The 18,245-nt window shown below is 38.4% G+C and overlaps 2 protein-coding genes across 2 annotated transcripts; one reads left to right on the top strand and one right to left on the bottom strand.

The window, feature by feature from the left end:
- Positions 1–379: 379 nt before the first annotated feature.
- Positions 380–14,477, top strand: xk (X-linked Kx blood group). Its single transcript, XM_015385390.1, has 3 exons — positions 380–785; positions 9,424–9,686; positions 12,780–14,477. Exons 1-3 carry the CDS (start codon positions 541–543, stop codon positions 13,703–13,705), a joined length of 1,434 nt encoding a protein of 477 aa, XP_015240876.1. The 5' UTR covers positions 380–540; the 3' UTR covers positions 13,706–14,477.
- Positions 14,478–14,493: 16 nt separating this feature from the next.
- dynlt3 (dynein, light chain, Tctex-type 3) lies at positions 14,494–16,939 on the bottom strand. The gene is made up of 4 exons (XM_015385391.1): positions 16,778–16,939; positions 16,580–16,703; positions 16,416–16,493; positions 14,494–15,263 (listed from the first exon to the last, which is right to left on the bottom strand). Exons 1-4 carry the CDS (start codon positions 16,868–16,870, stop codon positions 15,193–15,195), a joined length of 366 nt encoding a protein of 121 aa, XP_015240877.1. The 5' UTR covers positions 16,871–16,939; the 3' UTR covers positions 14,494–15,192.
- Between the last annotated feature and the right edge of the window lie 1,306 nt (positions 16,940–18,245).

Raw genomic sequence — 18,245 nt, 5'->3', positions numbered from 1 at the left:
CAGCTGTCAGGGGTTATTAAGGAAAGTGGTAGAGAAGTATTAATAGATTAGTTTTTATGGAGGTGATCGTTTGATTAATGGCTTCATGTCTTAACTGTGATATGGGTACATGGACAACTCTGCCTGATTGGTAGACTGGGTGGTGGTGGTTATTTCTAAAGGGTGACAGTGTGATTAATTTATCAAGGAATCACACCTATTCTCGCTGGAAAGGCTTTATCTATGTTTAAGAGGATCTACAGTTAATTGAACCTCAGGTCCAGGATCAGTAAACAGGAGAGCCAGATCACATCACTGCAGTGTCCATCATCTCTATCTACCATAGAGGGCGCAGCGCCCCCTGCCGCCTCGCCTCGACATAACCCTTGGCTGAGAAAAGCTTTCTTTCCTTGGTTCGCTGATTAGCAGCTGCTGAGGCGGCGTCCCCGTATGGTGCCTCGACGCCGTCCACACGGCTCGGTGGTTCCCGTTATGGACGCGAGGAACCGGGGTGAAGCAGCGTGCCGCTTCCCCCCGGATGGCGGAGTGGAGTGAGCGAGGATGCGCTTCCCCAGCTCCATCTTTGTGTCGGTGTCTCTGTTCACGGCGGAGACCACGGCAGCCCTGTACCTCAGCTCCACGTACCGCTCCGCAGGGGACCAGATCTGGCAGGGACTCACGCTGCTCTTCACGCTCGTCCCGTCCGTCCTGGTGCAGCTGACTCTCACCTTCATCCACCGGGACCTGAGCAGAGACAGACCGCTCATTCTGCTGCTGCACATCCTGCAGCTCGGTCCCATTGTCAGGTCAGAGTTGGTGTATTTGTCTCTGGAGATGCAGCTGTGCGCAGAGGGACATGTCCCTATAATGTGGTTTGCGATAAAAACCTGCTTGGTTTCGTTGATCTGATCGCTCTGCGCTCATGTAGTTGATTGCATCCTTTCTAAGCCTCTGTCTTGTCCTCATATTAATGCAGCGTGAATGCGTGCCAGTGTCATTTAGATCAGAAGTCTGATCATTAAAGGCATCGATAAGTTCCACATTACCAATGACATAAAACAGTTTATTTCTGAATCATGCAATGCATTGCCTATCATTGTCTAATTAATGTCTGCAAGGATGCAGGAGCATAAAGATCACCTAAACCTGCATGGTCTGTTACCTAATATACATGCATCCTGATGGTTCTTCTTGACCATCTGATTAAATAACACAAGACTAATCTTTCTCTTTAGAAACCTCCCTGTTGTGCATACACCCACACAGACAGTGGGATCAATTGTACAAACAGCAGTTGATCCACTTTGGTGAAAAAACATCTCACCCTAATTCTTCAGCTACAGCTGACTTGTTGGGGATTCTTTTTTGTCTTGGTTTCAGTTTACTGTAGCTTGTGGTGGTATTCTGTTCGTATTTGAACAGAGTTCTGGGAACTCTTTTTTTTTAAAGCTCACAGGCTGAAAATCTAATTAATCAGGTGGAATTTTGCTGCAATATATCTAACCTCATCTGAGGTTGGCTGGAAAAGTAAAGGTCGTAAAGTATGTTTAGGAACATATAAATGCCATGAGAAATTCCAACTATGTCACTTTTTTTTCATAATGCCGAAACACCTTATATTTTTGCCTGTTTTCACCTTTTAATGGTACAGGCATACATAATGCTTTTGGTAAACAACCCTGTAGCATACTTAATAGTGGTTTAGTCAAGACCATACCAAACGAGACCAAGATGTACCGAGATAAGGCCAACTATGAGGAGTTAAAGCCAACATTTGCAACACTGCCTATTTCAATAAAAAATACACCAGGTAACTTACATCATTGCTGTAAATGGACCTGGTGTTTTACAAAATTTTATGGATTTATTCACAATCAGTAAATTTATTTCTGGATGTTACAATAGCCTGTTGGTGTTTATTTATGTGACACTTAGCCAGGGAATCTTTATAAGTGTGGCAACTCTAAAATGGTGTTTGAATTAGTAAAAAAACAATCAAACATCTAGCTCTGGTTACTGGTTTCAAGTTTAATCAGGGTTTTTACAATTTTTTTTTTCATCAACTACAAATCAAAACTTATATCTTATAGATATAAGCAGGAACTCCAGCAACCATATGTATAAATAAGGGGTGGGATTAAAAAGTTTGCCTATTTTCCACTCCTTTTCAAGCAACTTTTGGTTTATAGAATGTAAAATGAATGACATGAAACATACATTGTGTAGACTATGGTATTATGTGTCTACTTAAGTGAATTTAGTGTATACATGGCTTTCAATAAATTTATCTAAAGTATTTTTAATTTCAATCCAGAAAAAAACCTTAGATTGGACATAGTAACCTATTATAGTGTGAGATACTACCAACCTTGTGATTTCTACGTTATGTTTCTTAGAATGATATATATATATATATATATACGCACGTGTGTATGTATATATATATATTTAGTTGATTATGAAGATCTCCAGTACACTGCCCCTGGAATGATGTTTTAAAATGTCAGCTGTAATTACTTTTTCAAAAAATAAAACGTTTCGTCTTTGTCAGATGTCAGTAGAGGGCAGAGGAAAGTCGTCTTATTAAATATCTGTTTGTATTATCTTGGCCTAAACAGGAACCACAAAAGCACCATGCATAATTAGAACATATCTTAGCATGCAAGTGTTAAAACTGTTAGGGGGGTGTAGCTGTCTGTAATTATTGTAAAATAACAAGCGTTGCTATTTGTAGCCATACCAGTGAAGTACATGTGGAGTTAATGACTCAGTCAGTGAAGAAGGTCTCTGTGAGCAGATTCCTCAGCAGAGAGACTGTTCTGTTTATGACTGTGACACCCTGTTTTGTTCTCACATTGTTCCCCAGCAGCAGCCTCAGTCATTTTGACCTATAACGGTCCGTATCCCCTCCAGTGTTCATTGAATGATAACTCTTCTTCAGACATCTACATCTTCCCTGGGCGAAGCACGGTTCTAAGAATAGTTCATGTCACTGCAGGCTGCTTATCACTGACAGCACAAGCATGTCTGCCACTGCTCCAAGCAGCACTTCCTCATCATACTCGTGCACAACTGCGCTTATCATTATCCGTCACAACAGTGGCACTGACAGCTGTTGGTTAGAAATAGTTAATTTCTAAACCAACTTATTTTCCTCTCAAATCCTCATTGTTTTTTTTTTAGCTTCTTTATGCATTGGAGCAGAAGTTAGATAAAATCTATTCAGCTCAAAGTTCACTTTCTCCATTTTTTCCTGTAGCTTTTTTTTTTTTTTTTTTTTTTGAGGTCATCTTGAACTCAAAGTCTGTATTTAAATGAATCTAGGAGGGAGAGTTAACTAAAGGATGAAAGTTACATCAAATATTTTTTTCAAACCGATTATAGAAGCTGCTAATCAATATTTATGGGAGTAACTATGACATTATGTAGAGTCAGATGTGGTTGTGATCTACCCAGATATTGTCAGTTTCAGGTCACTAGATTATGAGGTTTAACATCTTTCAGTACAGATGGCTACATAAAACCAAGGGCAGAAAGAGACCAACTTATGCAGCATGATATTATCAGTAAACATAGGACAACAAATTGTCTTTTTCTCTTTCATAATAGTCAAGCTCTGTTTAAAAATGTATTTTGCAGGAAAGAAGAATAGCTGTAGCAAATTCCCTTCTAACACTGTAGCATCAAAAAGATAAGTTATCTTATTTACCAGGGTATTGAAGCACTACCGTCTTGGTTCCAATGTGAAATGGCTTTTCACTTTAAAGTAGAGCTGCACCTTTTCAGGAATATATATTTTTTCTGGAATGCTGTTGCTGACAATTGTGATACCAAAAACCAGTTAGCATTTAGCTTTGCTTTAAAGAAACTTTCTGTGTGGATACATGTATCCCTGCTAGGGCTGGGGAATTAATTGCATTTACAAAATAATCTTCAATCACTATCAATATTACTCGCACTATATTAAACATTTCTCACTCCAGCCCTTTAGATGGCGGTAAAATGCTTAAAGTCAGCTTGTTGCCACACATAAAGGTAGAGAAGGTTACAGTTAGTATGTAGATCCATGCATACAGGTAGAAGTAAAACATTTTCACACACATTTTACAATAAAGTCCTGCAACAATGGACTCTGGGGAAGCAAGTTTTTGAAAAACTGAAAGCCTGGGTTGAACCATCTACAAGCTTAAGGTTTGTGCAATGGAAAAAATCAATCAGTTGCATCTGTAATATTGGTTAAAAATAATTGAACTTTAGATATTTGGTAAAATCATTTTGGCCTTAATCCCTACTATTTACTTAGTATGTCTTCCAGTCTAAAGAAATATTTTGTTAAAGTTCAAAGTTGCATTCAAAGAAGTTAATGAATGTGTTTGGGGAATAAGGAATTGTTTTAGGTTTAGATTTAGGGCTTTACCAATTATTTTAAACTATAATGGTCTTTATCAGGTGCATGGCGGCACTGGACAATGCACAGTTAATGTCCAATATGGCTTTCTGTATTACTTAAAGTCTGCACCCCTCATTCTGTTTCACTGCTAGATTGAGATTTTTCTCCAATTTTAGTGATTGCTTAACATTACTTCAGTAATGTTACTTTGGTAAAAACGTTTCAAAGCAGGGAGAAACTACCATTATCTTTATTAAACTGGCATGCACCTCTGATGCAAAGCAGGTCAGATGCATCATTATTCTGCTGTATCCACAGCAGTATCAATACTGAACATTTGCATGTCTGAGACAAATTGTCTGCTTGAGAGCAGTAAAGATATATTATTGAATTTCTACATCAGGAGAAGTTTTGTCATCTACATGTTCCACTCACTGCAACCTTTTAGATTATAGTTTCTCCTGCCTGAGCAAAACGTGCCAACTGTTTGCTGGAATTTGGATTAAATGTTCTATAGTAGCAATGGTGTAATACACAACAATAGGCCCATAAGCAACATTATCTGGGTGGGCCCCATATGAAGTATAACACGTGATAAAGGTTGAGGACACGGCAACAGTTCCATAAATCGGCCAAAAAGATACAATTTTGCTATTCTCAGTAGTATGTGATCACACATCAGACATGGAAAGATAGTGAGTGCGCACCTTGAATGGAACCATTGGTGATAGCGCACCACCACATGTTACAGACATCCCAAGTTCTGAAACGTGCCCCATACATGCACACTTCATCATTCTTCACCTTCACTAGACATGGATATACTCTAGTATATTAGCACAACAAGCCATCGGGCTACTTTAAGCTTTACAGCCCCCCTCCTCACGCACGCTCTCTCCATTCATCTCCTGTATGCAATCTTTACTCAAGTAGCAGCAACGTCCACTTCTCCCTCTGCTTTGCTATTGGTGTCGTGTTTAAACGGCTCACCATCATGTTGAAATCTGCCATGTGTTGCGGTATAAATACAGTCCGGTGCGGTCAGGCACTTCAGTATCAGGTGGGTTTAAGAGGAAAAGAGACGTCCTACACTGAAAAATAATGATAATGCAAGTGTTTTTGGCATTTACTTAATCATATTTAGTTAGTTTAACACAATTGTTTCCTGTTAGCAAGGTAGGACTTAAAACAATCTTGTGCTGCTGCTGGAAGTTGAGTACGATATTCACAGTCTGGATTAGTAGAAAGTAGTTTTTGCCCTTCATCCTCCCTATCCTCCCTTTTCCTTCCTTCCTTCCTTCCTTCCTTCCTTCCTTCCTTCCTTCCTTCCTTCCTTCCTTCCTTCCTTCCTTCCTTCCTTCCTTCCATGTTTGCCTTTTTTTGTCTGCCTTCCTTTTGTTGCTCCTTTCTTGTGCCCTCTCTGCTCCTTTCTTTACTTCAGTTCTTGCTTTAATTGGCATGGACTGATAACTCCATATAATGTTGTTTCTGGAAATGCGTATAAGTTTTAGAGGAATATGTAGATCTCATATTTAAGAGCTTGAGTAATACCCAGTCTGCATGTCACCCATTGTTATACAGATGAACAGTTGGTCTCTCAGCACAGCTCTGGTTTAAATCCTGTAGTCGTGTTGTTTAATTGGCTGTAGATCAACACTGCTAGACCCACAGCTCTTTTGGCCACAGCCTGCTCTTCCTGGTTTAATATTGGATTGGAAAATGACTGACTCTCACTGACACTGATGGCTCTTTTGACCTCCATAATGACAAACTATTCAATGCAGCTGTAAATGACCCTGGTGGTAAATTTACCTCAGGCTGTTGAGCTTCTGCAGCTTCTTCATCTGCAGCATCATGCAGACATTCTGTGGAAACAAGTAAACACTGAATGTATTTATTAAATAATGGTAAAAGCTGCAATGAATATATTGATGATATAAAAACCTAAATATATTGAATGTTTATAGATCAAATTACAACATATTTGAGCAGCTATGGCATTGGCTAATGTTGCCATATTTTATAGAAGTATTGATCTCAAAACAGCCTAAGTGAGGTTTTAACTTAGTAATTACAAACACTATAAATCACTTCACCGTAGCTGTGCTAGAACAAAGCCTTCTTTTATTATTTGAGGATGTCCTCATTAATATTAAATTAGGTATATTTATTGATAAAGTAAAATGATGAATTTATGAACACTTTTTCATTATTCGTAAGAAGTTGTGAGTGTTTGTTTATGCTTTTGAATCTTTAATTGATTTTGACATCTTTTACACCCTTCAAATATAAACTGCATTCAAAAAACCTTAGATCAGGTTTTTAAACAAGCCCTTTCTAGCTTTCATCTTAGCTGATAACGTTACAGTCATTCATCTTTCAGTTCCTACATGATAAAATCTGCAACCAGCTGCTTCAGACTCTAATTTACCCTTATAATCCAGGGACTGAAAAGGCAAATCAATAATATGCATGTTGCTGGAGTACTGGTGACTGGTGTGTTTGGGCATGTGGTCTCACTGAAACATCCTTTTAGGGGCATTTTCCTCTCTAGCTTGAGGCAACATGGCCATGATTGCCATCTATTAATCGTTTATATAGTGTTAGCAACTTCATTACCTACTGGCTCGCTGACTAATGAATACTCATTTGGATTTCATTAAACCAATGAGTCTCTCCTTTTTTCATTTGGAGGGAGGCTGCATCCCTTAGGCAGAAAAGGATCCAACCTTTGGAGACCAGGGAACTCAATGTTTAATACTGTTACTACGTAGAGGTGTCTGAATATGCAAATCTTTGCAAGTAAATGAGATTTAGACTAGATAAGGGAAACATAAATTCAATCTTGTGACCAATCTTGTTCTTGCATTCAGATAAATTTACCATCAGCAAGGAGGCTGAAACTGAAGCTTTCACAGTGTGGATGATTTTAGTTTTTCTTGGTTATATCATATGTTGCATCTGAAATGCATTTACAGCTCTTACTTTTCACAAAACATTATTCACACAAAGGACTTCAATAATGAAGTGAAAGTATTTCAGAGAAAACATAGAATTAAAGTGAAAGTTAAAGGGATATTGTGTAAGAATGACTGCTATTTAGTGGTGAAATGGGGTATTTTGCTCAAATGAACAGTATAATCTAGCGAGTCCCTGCCTGAAACATGCATTGGGGCAACGGTAGCCGCCGTGTGTCAAAAAAGCCTTGACAAAACAAATATGACCATTTCATGTGAAGTGAAGTCTTTACAAGCCGGCATTTACTGTGACCAAGAGCCACCACGGCTTTGGAAGCTTCTAAACCCATTTAGAACCTATTCTGTACCAACAACACTGATTTATGTTTACAGGATGTTTTGTTTTTTTATGATAACGAGCAACACTGTCTAATTAAATCAAATGGAAAAAGTTAGCTTTACACTAATTTAGGCAGCACAGTTCACTAACTCCTCAAGAAGAAACATGGCAACTTCAGCATCCATTTTAAAATCTCCCTTCTTTATTAGCTCCTTCCACCTGCAGAAAGTTTGCTCTATGATTATCCTTGTGTTATAATGTCTCCAGTTTCATAATCTTTTAAGTTCTCTTTTTTTGCTTTCTTGGGGATGATGAAACCGTTTCTCTGCTGCTGCACATGTATGGTCCTGCATTGTGCTGTAGTTGTGCAGGCTTAAATTTTTTGGGTTATTGTCTCCAAGTGATTTCCACCACTGCCTTTCAATCACACTGAACTGCCAGCAAGGTGAAAGAGGTTGTTATACTACGCATTAGCACTATTTAGGTGTCTGAAATTTCAAGAACACAGACTCTCTAGGCACTTTGCAAGCTGGTGACCAGCCTTATGAATAAACTAATTTGAAATTCTTCATTTATGAAAGTTAGTGGAGGTAATAATGAACCAATGATAACACGAGCATGCACAGCTGGGACAGGTGTTGTGAATGAAACGGTGCCCAGCTTGACAGAGCTCCAGTGTTTCTTTGAATGTGTGCATTGATGACTCAAAGACATCGTCTGCCTCCATTTATCTGTTTACTACAGTGTGTTGAGTTCATGTTAATTTTTATTTAAAAACATTTCAATTAGTGGAAAAACTTGCAGCGAGGAATAAAAAAAAAAAACTCTAATCAACCAAAACTTTCGCAAGCCCCATTCAGTACCTCTGTGGACCCCCAAGGGGTTGTGGACCCCCTGTTGAAGACCTCAGATTTAAGCTATTGTTTGCTGTAATGTATTATTTTTTATCTATAGTTTGAATTGAAAATATATTTGATATTTTTAGGTGCAATCCATACATGTGAACACGTGAAGAAGGATGTTTGTGGACTAGGATTTATTTATTACATTTTTTTTTTACCAAAACTGATGAGGAGTTTGTGAATTTCGGGAAAATTAAGAGCGTAAAAAAGGGAGAACCACAGAAAGAGCAATCTCCAGCTTCTTCAAGAGCAATCAGGCAAGAAATGTCTTGCATAAAATTTTGTTAAAGATTAACAACATTGAATTTGTTAACACTGGTTTCAACCTGGAATTGCTGGGAATCTCCAGCAAGATTAATTTAAAGTAAGGTATAAATTTAGAACTGTAATTTTCTTTGTTATTGTTCTTTCAATATGTACTGAATACTTTTTTGTGTGTTTGAATTTTATCTCCAATTCTAACAGTTAACAATTCCTATGAAGCTTGCGCTGCTGCACAAAGCCTGAAGCTGTGGTACACCAAGATTCCAGCTTTTTAATTTTTTTTAAAATTTTGTTATTACTCTTTCACAAGTACACAGCAACAAAAAAAAACTTTTTGCATTTAACCCTGGGGATCGAACCGGGTACTTGCAACCTTCTCAGAGCACAAGCGCACTGCTCCAACCCACTAGGCCAACCCTCCCCTAAGGTGTACATCCTATGAAATATTCCTAGCTAAAAGCCTAATATATATGTTTATGTGTATATATATATATATATATATATATATATACACACACATATGTGTGTGTCTAAAATAGAAATGACAATAATGATGCAGCAGCAGTTAATCTTCTCTGCTCTTCGTCTCAGGTGTCTGGAGGCGTTCTGCATCTATGGCAGCGTGGGCCAAGTGGAAGAGCCTTATGTCAGCATCACCAGAAAGAAGCAGATGCCCCGCGAGGGGCATTCAGTGGAGGTGGAGCGGCAGGTGGGACAGGCCGAGGGGAAACTGTTCACGCACCGTGCAGCATTCTCCCGCACATCTGTGATTCAGGCCTTCCTGGGATCGGCTCCCCAGCTCACATTGCAGCTCTACATCTGTGTGCTGCAGCGAGGGGTATCTATTGGAAGAGGTGAGGAGGTGGTGTGGTGGATGTGTGTGTGTGTGTGTGTGTGTGGGGGGGGGGATTAATATGAGTCTGTCATAAGTGTGCTACAGTGTGGGCAGAGCTGGATGTTGAGTCCAAGTGGGGTTATGTAACTGCCCCACTGGTGCGATGATGAAAATGCTGCTTTTCTCTCTAAATGCTTCTCAAGCCAAGAGTTTTTAGATTTTAAACAATACAGACAGATCTTATGGTAATTTGTCAGACATGCATTAATCAGGCAAAATACCACTTTGTGAATGAACTGTGATGAGGCAATTTTTTACTTTGCCTTGAAGTCATATTTATTCAGCTTGTACTGTAGTCAGTAAAATTAGTCCAAAGAGTAGAAAGACAAATCACACATTTTTTGTTGTTGTGAGGTGTGTAGTAGCTATATGCATTTACTTGAGTAACTTTTAGAGATTTAGTGAGGAAAATAAGTATTTGAACACACAACTGTGACAGACATTATCTAAGAAAAGATAATCCAAAAATCACAATAGATGTGATTATCTATATGTGATATATCTTTTTCAGTTGGCTGTGTCTAAGAATCAGGATTTTTGATAGCTTAAATGCTTTGCTTGTCCATTTTTCCAGCAGTCTTCAGAACTCCTGCCTTACACAAAGAATTAAGCTTTATAAAAGAGAAAAAAGTTTTTTTTTTAATAAAATGTATTATACTTCAGAATTAAATATTATTTAGAGATGCTAACATTGGTTCCACATATCAAAACTCTCTCCTGCTTCTTTACAGAAATGCAATCAGCAGTTTTCGCTTGTTTTAGCGTAGATAATATTTAATATTTAGTTTTTTAATTGGGACTAGTTTTGTAGTCTAATATTAATTGTAGTAGAGGTGGTATTCTAACTGGAATAAAATATTATTTCGCATTCCAAGCACTCGCATACAAATATGGACTAGAAAACAGCCAATCAGGAAGAGAGAAGGAGGAACTAAGGCAGAACAACCAATCAGAGTGGATCTAAACAGCAAAGCACAGTTGCATGCGCTGCTAAGTTAAAGGGACTGGAAAGGCCCTGCAGATATTCAGACGGAGCAGCTGTGGCAGCTACCAGGCAGCGAAGCTTTGAGGAAAGAAGTGACTGCTGCAAAAATGCTGTATTGTAAATTATAAACATGTTATTCACATCAAATTATTGGTAGGGACAGCTAGGTTGCTCCAAAAGGTTGGTAGGGACATGTCCCTATGCAAACCTACGCCCAATAAAGTGGCCTAAATGGGAGTCCAAAGCAATAACATTCCAAAACAGAGTGGAGAGTTACAATCTTTCTAAGACAAGAGACGTCAAGCCATGTATTATAACTGTTTACATTAAGCAGTTACAATACATAATATTTAAAATGATTATCTCCATATTTCATAAACGCTTATTAGTAAAGAACAAATGGTCATCCAGGTCATGGTCATTCCAAATAAGTTTTAAAAGTTTAAAAAAACAAACCACTGGACTTTGTTTTCCAAATTTGAAGACGTTTCCTTCCCATCCAGGAAGCTTTCTCAATTCAAAATGCCGTGAGAACGGTGAGCTTCAATGACTGTCTGAAACTGTAGCTCGCCACACGTGTACGCCTGAAAGTGCGCATGCGCAGTAAAAGATAGCTAACCGGACGAGCAAGAAGGATGGCCTTACGTAAACATATCACCAGAGTGATTGACAATTAGGACGACCACTTATTTTGACGACCCACCCGGAAAAAGAAAATCCTCCGCTATACCTTTAAGATGCACGTTGTTTACACCCTAGACCACGTAATCAAAGGAGGAGCTTCAGCTACGTGAAGATGACATTTGACCCATGTGAAAAAACTCAGGAAATTGACTGAATGGTTAGTTTTATGTTAGTGCAGATTTATGTAGTTAAAATAATGTATAAAAAATAATTAATACAAAAAAAACACAATGTGCGCTGCTTTTGTTTCAGATATTAAAGATTATTTTTTTAGATCACCCAGCGGTCAAATATTCCCCCCATTAAGCTCTGAATTGAATAAAAATTATCTACTTTTCAGTGCTACAGGTAAAACTGTTGCCATCTGCCATCCCAGCAGACGTTAGTTCTGCGCTGAAATAAAGTTTTTGCATAACTTAAGTCATTCCTGTGCTGGCATTGAATAAACCATTGGGCATTTTTACCTTATTTAGTGAAATGATTGTTTTAGAGTTTATCAGCCTCCCTGCCATTACCCCTGGCAACCCCATAACATTTCCTGTCAAGGTCTGCCCCTCACACTAAAAGGACAGGTGAAACAGAAGATTACAGATTGCTGCTTAATTGACCACGGGCTAAACCAAAACGGCTTTTGTAGAGCCACCTAAAAACCTCTTCAGAGCATTCCTTATTTCATCCTTTAACATTATTTCCCTTATACTCCATTTTGACTGAACTAAATCGGATACACTTCTTTAACGTACAGTACGTCACAACCACAACCGATCTCTGAATGCAATTACACAATAAAGTTCAGATTTTTTCAGTGTTCATCATTCCACTCTCTCCATGCGGTGCTGCTGTTTGACAACACCTCTATTCTATCTAGTAGCATGAGGTTAGAGTGGAGCAGTGAACACTATCACCGCATGGTATTCACTGCTCCCCACTTCTCTGCAGGTTTGCATAGGGATACTTTCTAAATCCACTGTCCCCTCTACAGACAACGCATCTATGGATTATATATATATGGATTAATTATTTAATATGGGTAAAAGTGGACCTAGTTTCATGCTGCAGTTTATTAAATATCCAAGGGAATCTGTGTTGAGCAAGGGGGTATTTAGTCAAGGAAATTAGAGATTCATATATAACAAGGAAATTACTTTGTAGGATTTTAAAAGTTTTTTTTTTCTTAACACAAGCAAGCAAGATGTCTGGCCCTCACAGACCTGTAACAGCCCATTTTTCTTCCACTCACTACTTGTATTAATGGCACCATCCTGAACTCACTCAGGTTTATGGTTGAGATAAAAGGATGAGGAAAAGTGCATGAAGTCCTTGAAAAAAAAACCCTGTTCTTTAAATAATGTGCTGCTTATACTTATGTGTTTCTTCTTTTAGGCACTCTGATGGTCATTTCCCTTTTGTCCATTGTGTACGGGGCACTGAGATGCAACATCCTTGCCATTAAGATCAAATACGATGACTATGAGGTGGATATTGGACCCATGGCCTACCTGTGCATCTTCCTGTGGAGGAGCTTTGAGATTGCCACACGTGTGGTGGTCCTGGTTCTGTTCAGCTCCGTACTGCAGCTTTGGGTCCTTCCTGTGGTTTTCTTGAATTTTGTGGTGTTTTTCTTTTACCCCTGGATCCTCTTCTGGCAGAGTCACTCTCCGTTCCCGGAGAACATAGAGAAGACCCTCACCAGAGTGGGGACCACCATCGTATTGTGCCTGCTGACTTTCCTCTATGCAGGCATCAATATGTTCTGCTGGTCTGCTGTGCAAGTGAAGCTGAGCGACCCGGACCTCATCAACAAGTCCCAGAACTGGTATCGCATGGCCGTGTACTACATGGTGCGCTTTGTAGAGAACGCCTCATTGCTCTTGCTCTGGTACATCTACAAAACAGACTTCTACGAGTTCATCTACGCCCCGCTGCTTGTGCTGCAGCTGCTGCTGGCTTACGCCATCGCCATCTTCTTCATGCTGGTCTTCTACCAGTTTTGCCATCCGTGCCGGAGGCTCTTTTCCTCCAGCATGACGCAGGGCCTCTGGGATTGCTCCTCCTTCCTATGCTACTTATGTACCTCAGCATCCCATCAGAGCAGGCCGATGGGGAGGGCAACAACGGAGCCTTCTGCCCATATAGAGCCATCCAACGACCAAATCCACGACACAGCGAGCGAAAGCGCAGATGAAATGCAGAATGACACAACGTACGACGTGCTCAACGACACAATCTACGACGTTCCCAATGTGGAAAATAGCATCAGAGGTGGAGTCAACGGGGATGTAAGCCACAGTGTGTCCTGCAATGTCTAAAGCATCACAAAAGTGCAACCTGTGTCCCTCAGTCACTTTCACAGTCCTCTTTCTCATATCTCTCGCTTCTTTCAAATAAGAGGAAGATATGGATTAATTCTGGCTGCAAACATACACAGATGATCAGCCATGTTTCAGCTTACATCTTCCCTTTTGCAGCTGGTTTAATTTGATTGTTTTAGAGTCCCCTTTTTGGCATGGATGCATGCAGATGTCTTAAATTCCAATGAGCTACAAAAGCTGTTAAGAAGAATCCATCCTTGTCAGTTTATGGCTGCAAACAATGAGCTTTTTTACCACTTCAGTTAAAAACTTTTTGTTTCTCAAACACTGCTTATGTGATGTGCTCATGCTTGATGACGAGATGTTTGATACTAAATAACAGATAAAGAACCGCTCCACATGCTATTGTAAAGCACAGGTATTTTAAAGAAGCGTAAAATGTATTTTGCACGTTTACAAAAAAGTGTCTTGCTCAGCAGTCAATCAGCAGCCATAGTGACTGGAAATGTTTTTTCTTCTGTGTATCTCACTTGTAATACTTAAGAGTAAAACATGTTTAACTAAAAGAAAACACCAAATATTTTTTGCTGTTTTTTTTTTTTTATATCACAAATGTAACTTTACATTTAAAAATGTCACTGCGCTTGTTTTCTGAATTAATCCCTATTTTTTGCTACGTATCTGCAGTGGAATCAACCAAACGCTTCTGTTTGTGTAAACATTCATGCTGCGACACAAAAATTACAAACATCCTGACACTAGAAATTTGTGCTATAAAAAATAAATGCCTAGTTAAAAATAAAATCTATATTTATATGTGAAAAGTGTAGTTTTTGTCTTCATGTGTTATGGTGACATCTAGTGGCCATTCACGCAAACTGAAAGTACATTTTTTATTGTAGTTAAAAAAACAAAACATGCACACACTAATAAAATACATACAATAGAATATATTTACTGAACATAAATAGTTTTCTTGTTGCATTCATGGAATTTAACCCAGAAAATTAGAAAATGCATCTACACTACCTGTACAGAAATGAAATTGAAATGTCAATGTACAGTTATAGAAAACAATATAGAAGTAAATTACTATTTACTAAAACAAGACATTTCCTATACACCTTAATCCACTGTGCCCTATCAGAAAATTTAGTCTACATCTTAATGTGAATGTTTTATTTGGTCTTATGATGCAGAAATATGGTATATATATATAAATACGACCAAAGTACAACTAATGGAAATGGAATTTTGACAAATCTGTGTTGCAGGCTTTTGTTTAGCTTAATCAATGAGTTCTATCAGCCTGGTTTTCTGAAAATAACCTTCATCCATACAGACACCAGAGTACATATACAGAAATGTCCCAGGGGTGAAATCGTGTCCGGGGACGATTTCATCGCACAACCTGATGTCCCTTTCTGCACGGCTACAGAGCTGACGGCGCTCGGAGGGGGAGCAGCTGCAGCTCGGCGTTGCTGTCACATCGCCACAGCAAACACACTGACCACACAGTACATGGTGCGGTTCTCCCACCGGACCGTGCAGCTTCCTGAAAATACATAAACCACATGCTTCATGCAATGGATCGCCTTTCAACTTTAGAAAGTTACATAAAATGATTTCCTTCAGAAAAAAACTTAAAATTTAACTGAATTATTTCAAATGTATATCGACTATAAAAACCAATGCAAGGCATCTTAAATTTTAACATTTACAAAACCTATACTGATTAAAGCTGCACCTTATAATAAGCACCGTCAGAATTTTAAATTTTACTGGGTTTATTTTATTTAACATTTTTTACTTTGGTTTACTAATAAGATAATGTTATTTTCCTGTATGCAATGCAGCTTCATTGTTTTCCTAATACTTGCTTTCATATAGTATGTACAGAGTGTGTGTGTATATTCATTCAAAGAGTTTTCTTTATTATCATGACTAGGAAAATTGTAGATTCCCACATAAGGCATCAAAACTATGAATTAACACATGTGGAATTATATACTTAAAGTGTGAAACAAATGAAAAATATGTCTTATGTTCTAGGGTCTTCAAAGTAGCCACCTTTTGCTCTGATTATTGCTTTGCATAAACTTGGTATTCTATTGTTGAGCTTCAAAATGTATATGTACATATATGTTACAGAAAACTCTGCAGAGCCATTAATTCCCTGTTTATTTCTCAATTACCCCTCTTTAAAATGGTGCATGATATTTAGTTCAATCCCATTTATTTTGGTGAGGTTAACCTTTATTTAAATCAGGCATATTGACGCCCGGTCTAAATGTAACTTTTTTAAATGTCTATTTTTGTTTTTTTTAGTAGAAGGTAATGGAAAAGTTATTCTATTAATTGTAGCTGCAGGACAGAGTGTGGTGAAACTGCAACCAATGCAGATCCAGGTCTACAAGCAGCCTGTTTTTTTCAAACGATACAGCTCGAGATCAATCTTATCAAGCAAAAAGCAAAAAAAAAGAGCTTCTTTGAACATGGCTGGTTTTCCATCCATCTTCAGGAAGTTGTGACTGATTCGGTATAACAAACCATACAAATTTACCATTTGTTCTTGATTCTCATGGCTTGCAGTGGAAATAGCCTTTGGTTCAAGGCTGTGGAAGTAGTTTTACACAATACTAACATTGGTTTTAGTCTTAGATTTTGACAATGACATCAAAGGACATCAAGTTTTACTGTCTCCTACCATCGGTAGTAGTGTCCCAGTAGCAGGAATTGGCTGTGTGGAGACCGGCACCGCTCTTCTGCATGACTGAACAATTCACTGAATCACAAGAGACACAGTTGTTACCCACATACTCGTTAAATCATGAAGAAAACTACATGCGGCTAATGTAAATGATGGCTCACCAATGTATTTGAAGGGCCGACCCAGCTTCACCAGGTGAGTCAGTGAATGCTCCACAATACTGGCTGTCCATTGGTTGATTTTGTTCTGGTTATAGTCTGTTCCACCAATGACTCCTTCAATACACTAGGAGAAAGAAACAGGAGTTTTTCCTCATATCACAAAAGTTTTTATTCATAATTTAGGGGAAAAAATGTTACCTCCTTCACCAAGATGCTTATCTCGTCAGAATTAAAGTTGCCCTGGAGGATAGTTTTAAAGAAGAAAAAAACAAGGTGAGTAAGCATTAACATTGTTTACGGTCAAATAGACCACTTTTTCTTACCATTAATTTCTCTGTTTTTATCACCACACATACATAAGATGGGGAGGAATTTAGGTAATATCTCGTATTTACTACAATTCATATAACTTCAATAACATTCATGTAAAAATGAATACACAAAAATTGCAAGCAGGTTTCTGCAATTTGTTTTTAACAGGGTTTAGTTCTTGTTCTTGCAACCAGATTGTGTTGTTTTTTTATATGAATGAGCAGCATTAATGAAAACATGAATGTTGCTTATTTAAAGATGTTCCTTTAAAAAATAAGATTGTTTGCTTAAGTAATGGTGTGTAGGTTTCATTTATTTTAATACTTTATTCGATCAATCAGTAGATAAAAAAGACAATTTTTAGTATTTTAAATTGATAATGGCAGATATGTAATAAAATATATACATGTCATTATATTTAACAGGGTAGTAAAGTTCTATTTCCCTGATTTTATGAATATCTCCAATCAGCTGTTTGCAGTTGTCAAATCTGAAACTCATACTGTATTTGAATATAAAAATTATTAAAAGCCGATTATATAATGAAGCCTAATTTGTGAAAACTTCTCTTGGTGAAGAGGTGAAAAAAAAGCAGTGAATGTGGATATGTCATAGTCTGATTGTCTGCAGCTTATTATCTCCATGGTGGGGTGGTGCTCACTGGCAATATTCTGCTATAACATGTGAAGTGAAGAATAAAATAACAACGCTCATCTTTCATAAAGATAACACATCTCAACTTGTACGTTTGGTAGATTGGAAATAAAGCGGAGTGAACTCCATGCACGCTCCTAGCGGGGGGATACAAATTCTGGCCGGGACACCGGCAGTCTATGGACAAGAGGTCACAAGTCTGTCGCAGGCATGTATGAAATTTTGATTTAAGACCGATCAGATGTTTGTAAAGCAAGCTTCTCAGGAGTGACAGCGGTGACAGCCAATCACACAAGAAAAGACGGTTTGCCAATCAGGAGCTTGTAGGCGCTCTAAACTCAGGGAAGGGGCTTCAGCTTGAGCTGAGCTTTTCCTCTTGGTCCTAGTGCAAGACGAATGTCTGTGTACTGTAGCATAACACTGTTTTTTGACAGTAAAAGTGAAGGAGACCAAAACTGACATTTGAAAAATTGCAGGGGACATGTCCCCCCTGTACCTCCCCAACATTACATCCATGGTGACAGGGCAACACAGATGCACACAAAGGAATACAACCATGGGCACACACACACACTCACACCTAAGGACAATTAAGAGATACCAGTTAACTTAGTAGTCATGTTTTGGACTGTGTGAGGAACCCATAGTATCCAGAGAGAATCCATGCATGCACAGGGAGAAAATGCAAACTCTATGCAGA

This window comes from Cyprinodon variegatus, unplaced genomic scaffold (assembly GCF_000732505.1).
Source record: "Cyprinodon variegatus isolate N-32 unplaced genomic scaffold, C_variegatus-1.0 Scaffold337, whole genome shotgun sequence".
Taxonomy (NCBI): Eukaryota; Metazoa; Chordata; class Actinopteri; order Cyprinodontiformes; family Cyprinodontidae; genus Cyprinodon; species Cyprinodon variegatus.
This window is presented reverse-complemented; position numbering and strand designations above follow the sequence as displayed.

What these genes read in the sequence shown, in the direction of transcription:
- xk (XM_015385390.1), top strand. Translation starts at nt 541, where the DNA reads ATGCGCTTCCCCAGCTCCATCTTTGTGTCGGTGTCTCTGTTCACGGCG. An exon ending in CAGCTCGGTCCCATTGTCAG is followed by an intron (nt 786 to 9,423) that starts GTCAGAGTTGGT and finishes TCTTCGTCTCAG; the next exon opens with GTGTCTGGAGGCGTTCTGCA. An exon ending in AGGGGTATCTATTGGAAGAG is followed by an intron (nt 9,687 to 12,779) that starts GTGAGGAGGTGG and finishes TTCTTCTTTTAG; the next exon opens with GCACTCTGATGGTCATTTCC.
- dynlt3 (XM_015385391.1), bottom strand. Translation starts at nt 16,870, where the DNA reads ATGTTAATGCTTACTCACCTTGTTTTTTTCTTCTTTAAAACTATCCTC. An exon ending in TAAGCATCTTGGTGAAGGAG is followed by an intron (nt 16,704 to 16,777) that starts GTAACATTTTTT and finishes TCTTTCTCCTAG; the next exon opens with TGTATTGAAGGAGTCATTGG. An exon ending in CTGGGACACTACTACCGATG is followed by an intron (nt 15,264 to 16,415) that starts GTAGGAGACAGT and finishes ATGTATTTTCAG; the next exon opens with GAAGCTGCACGGTCCGGTGG.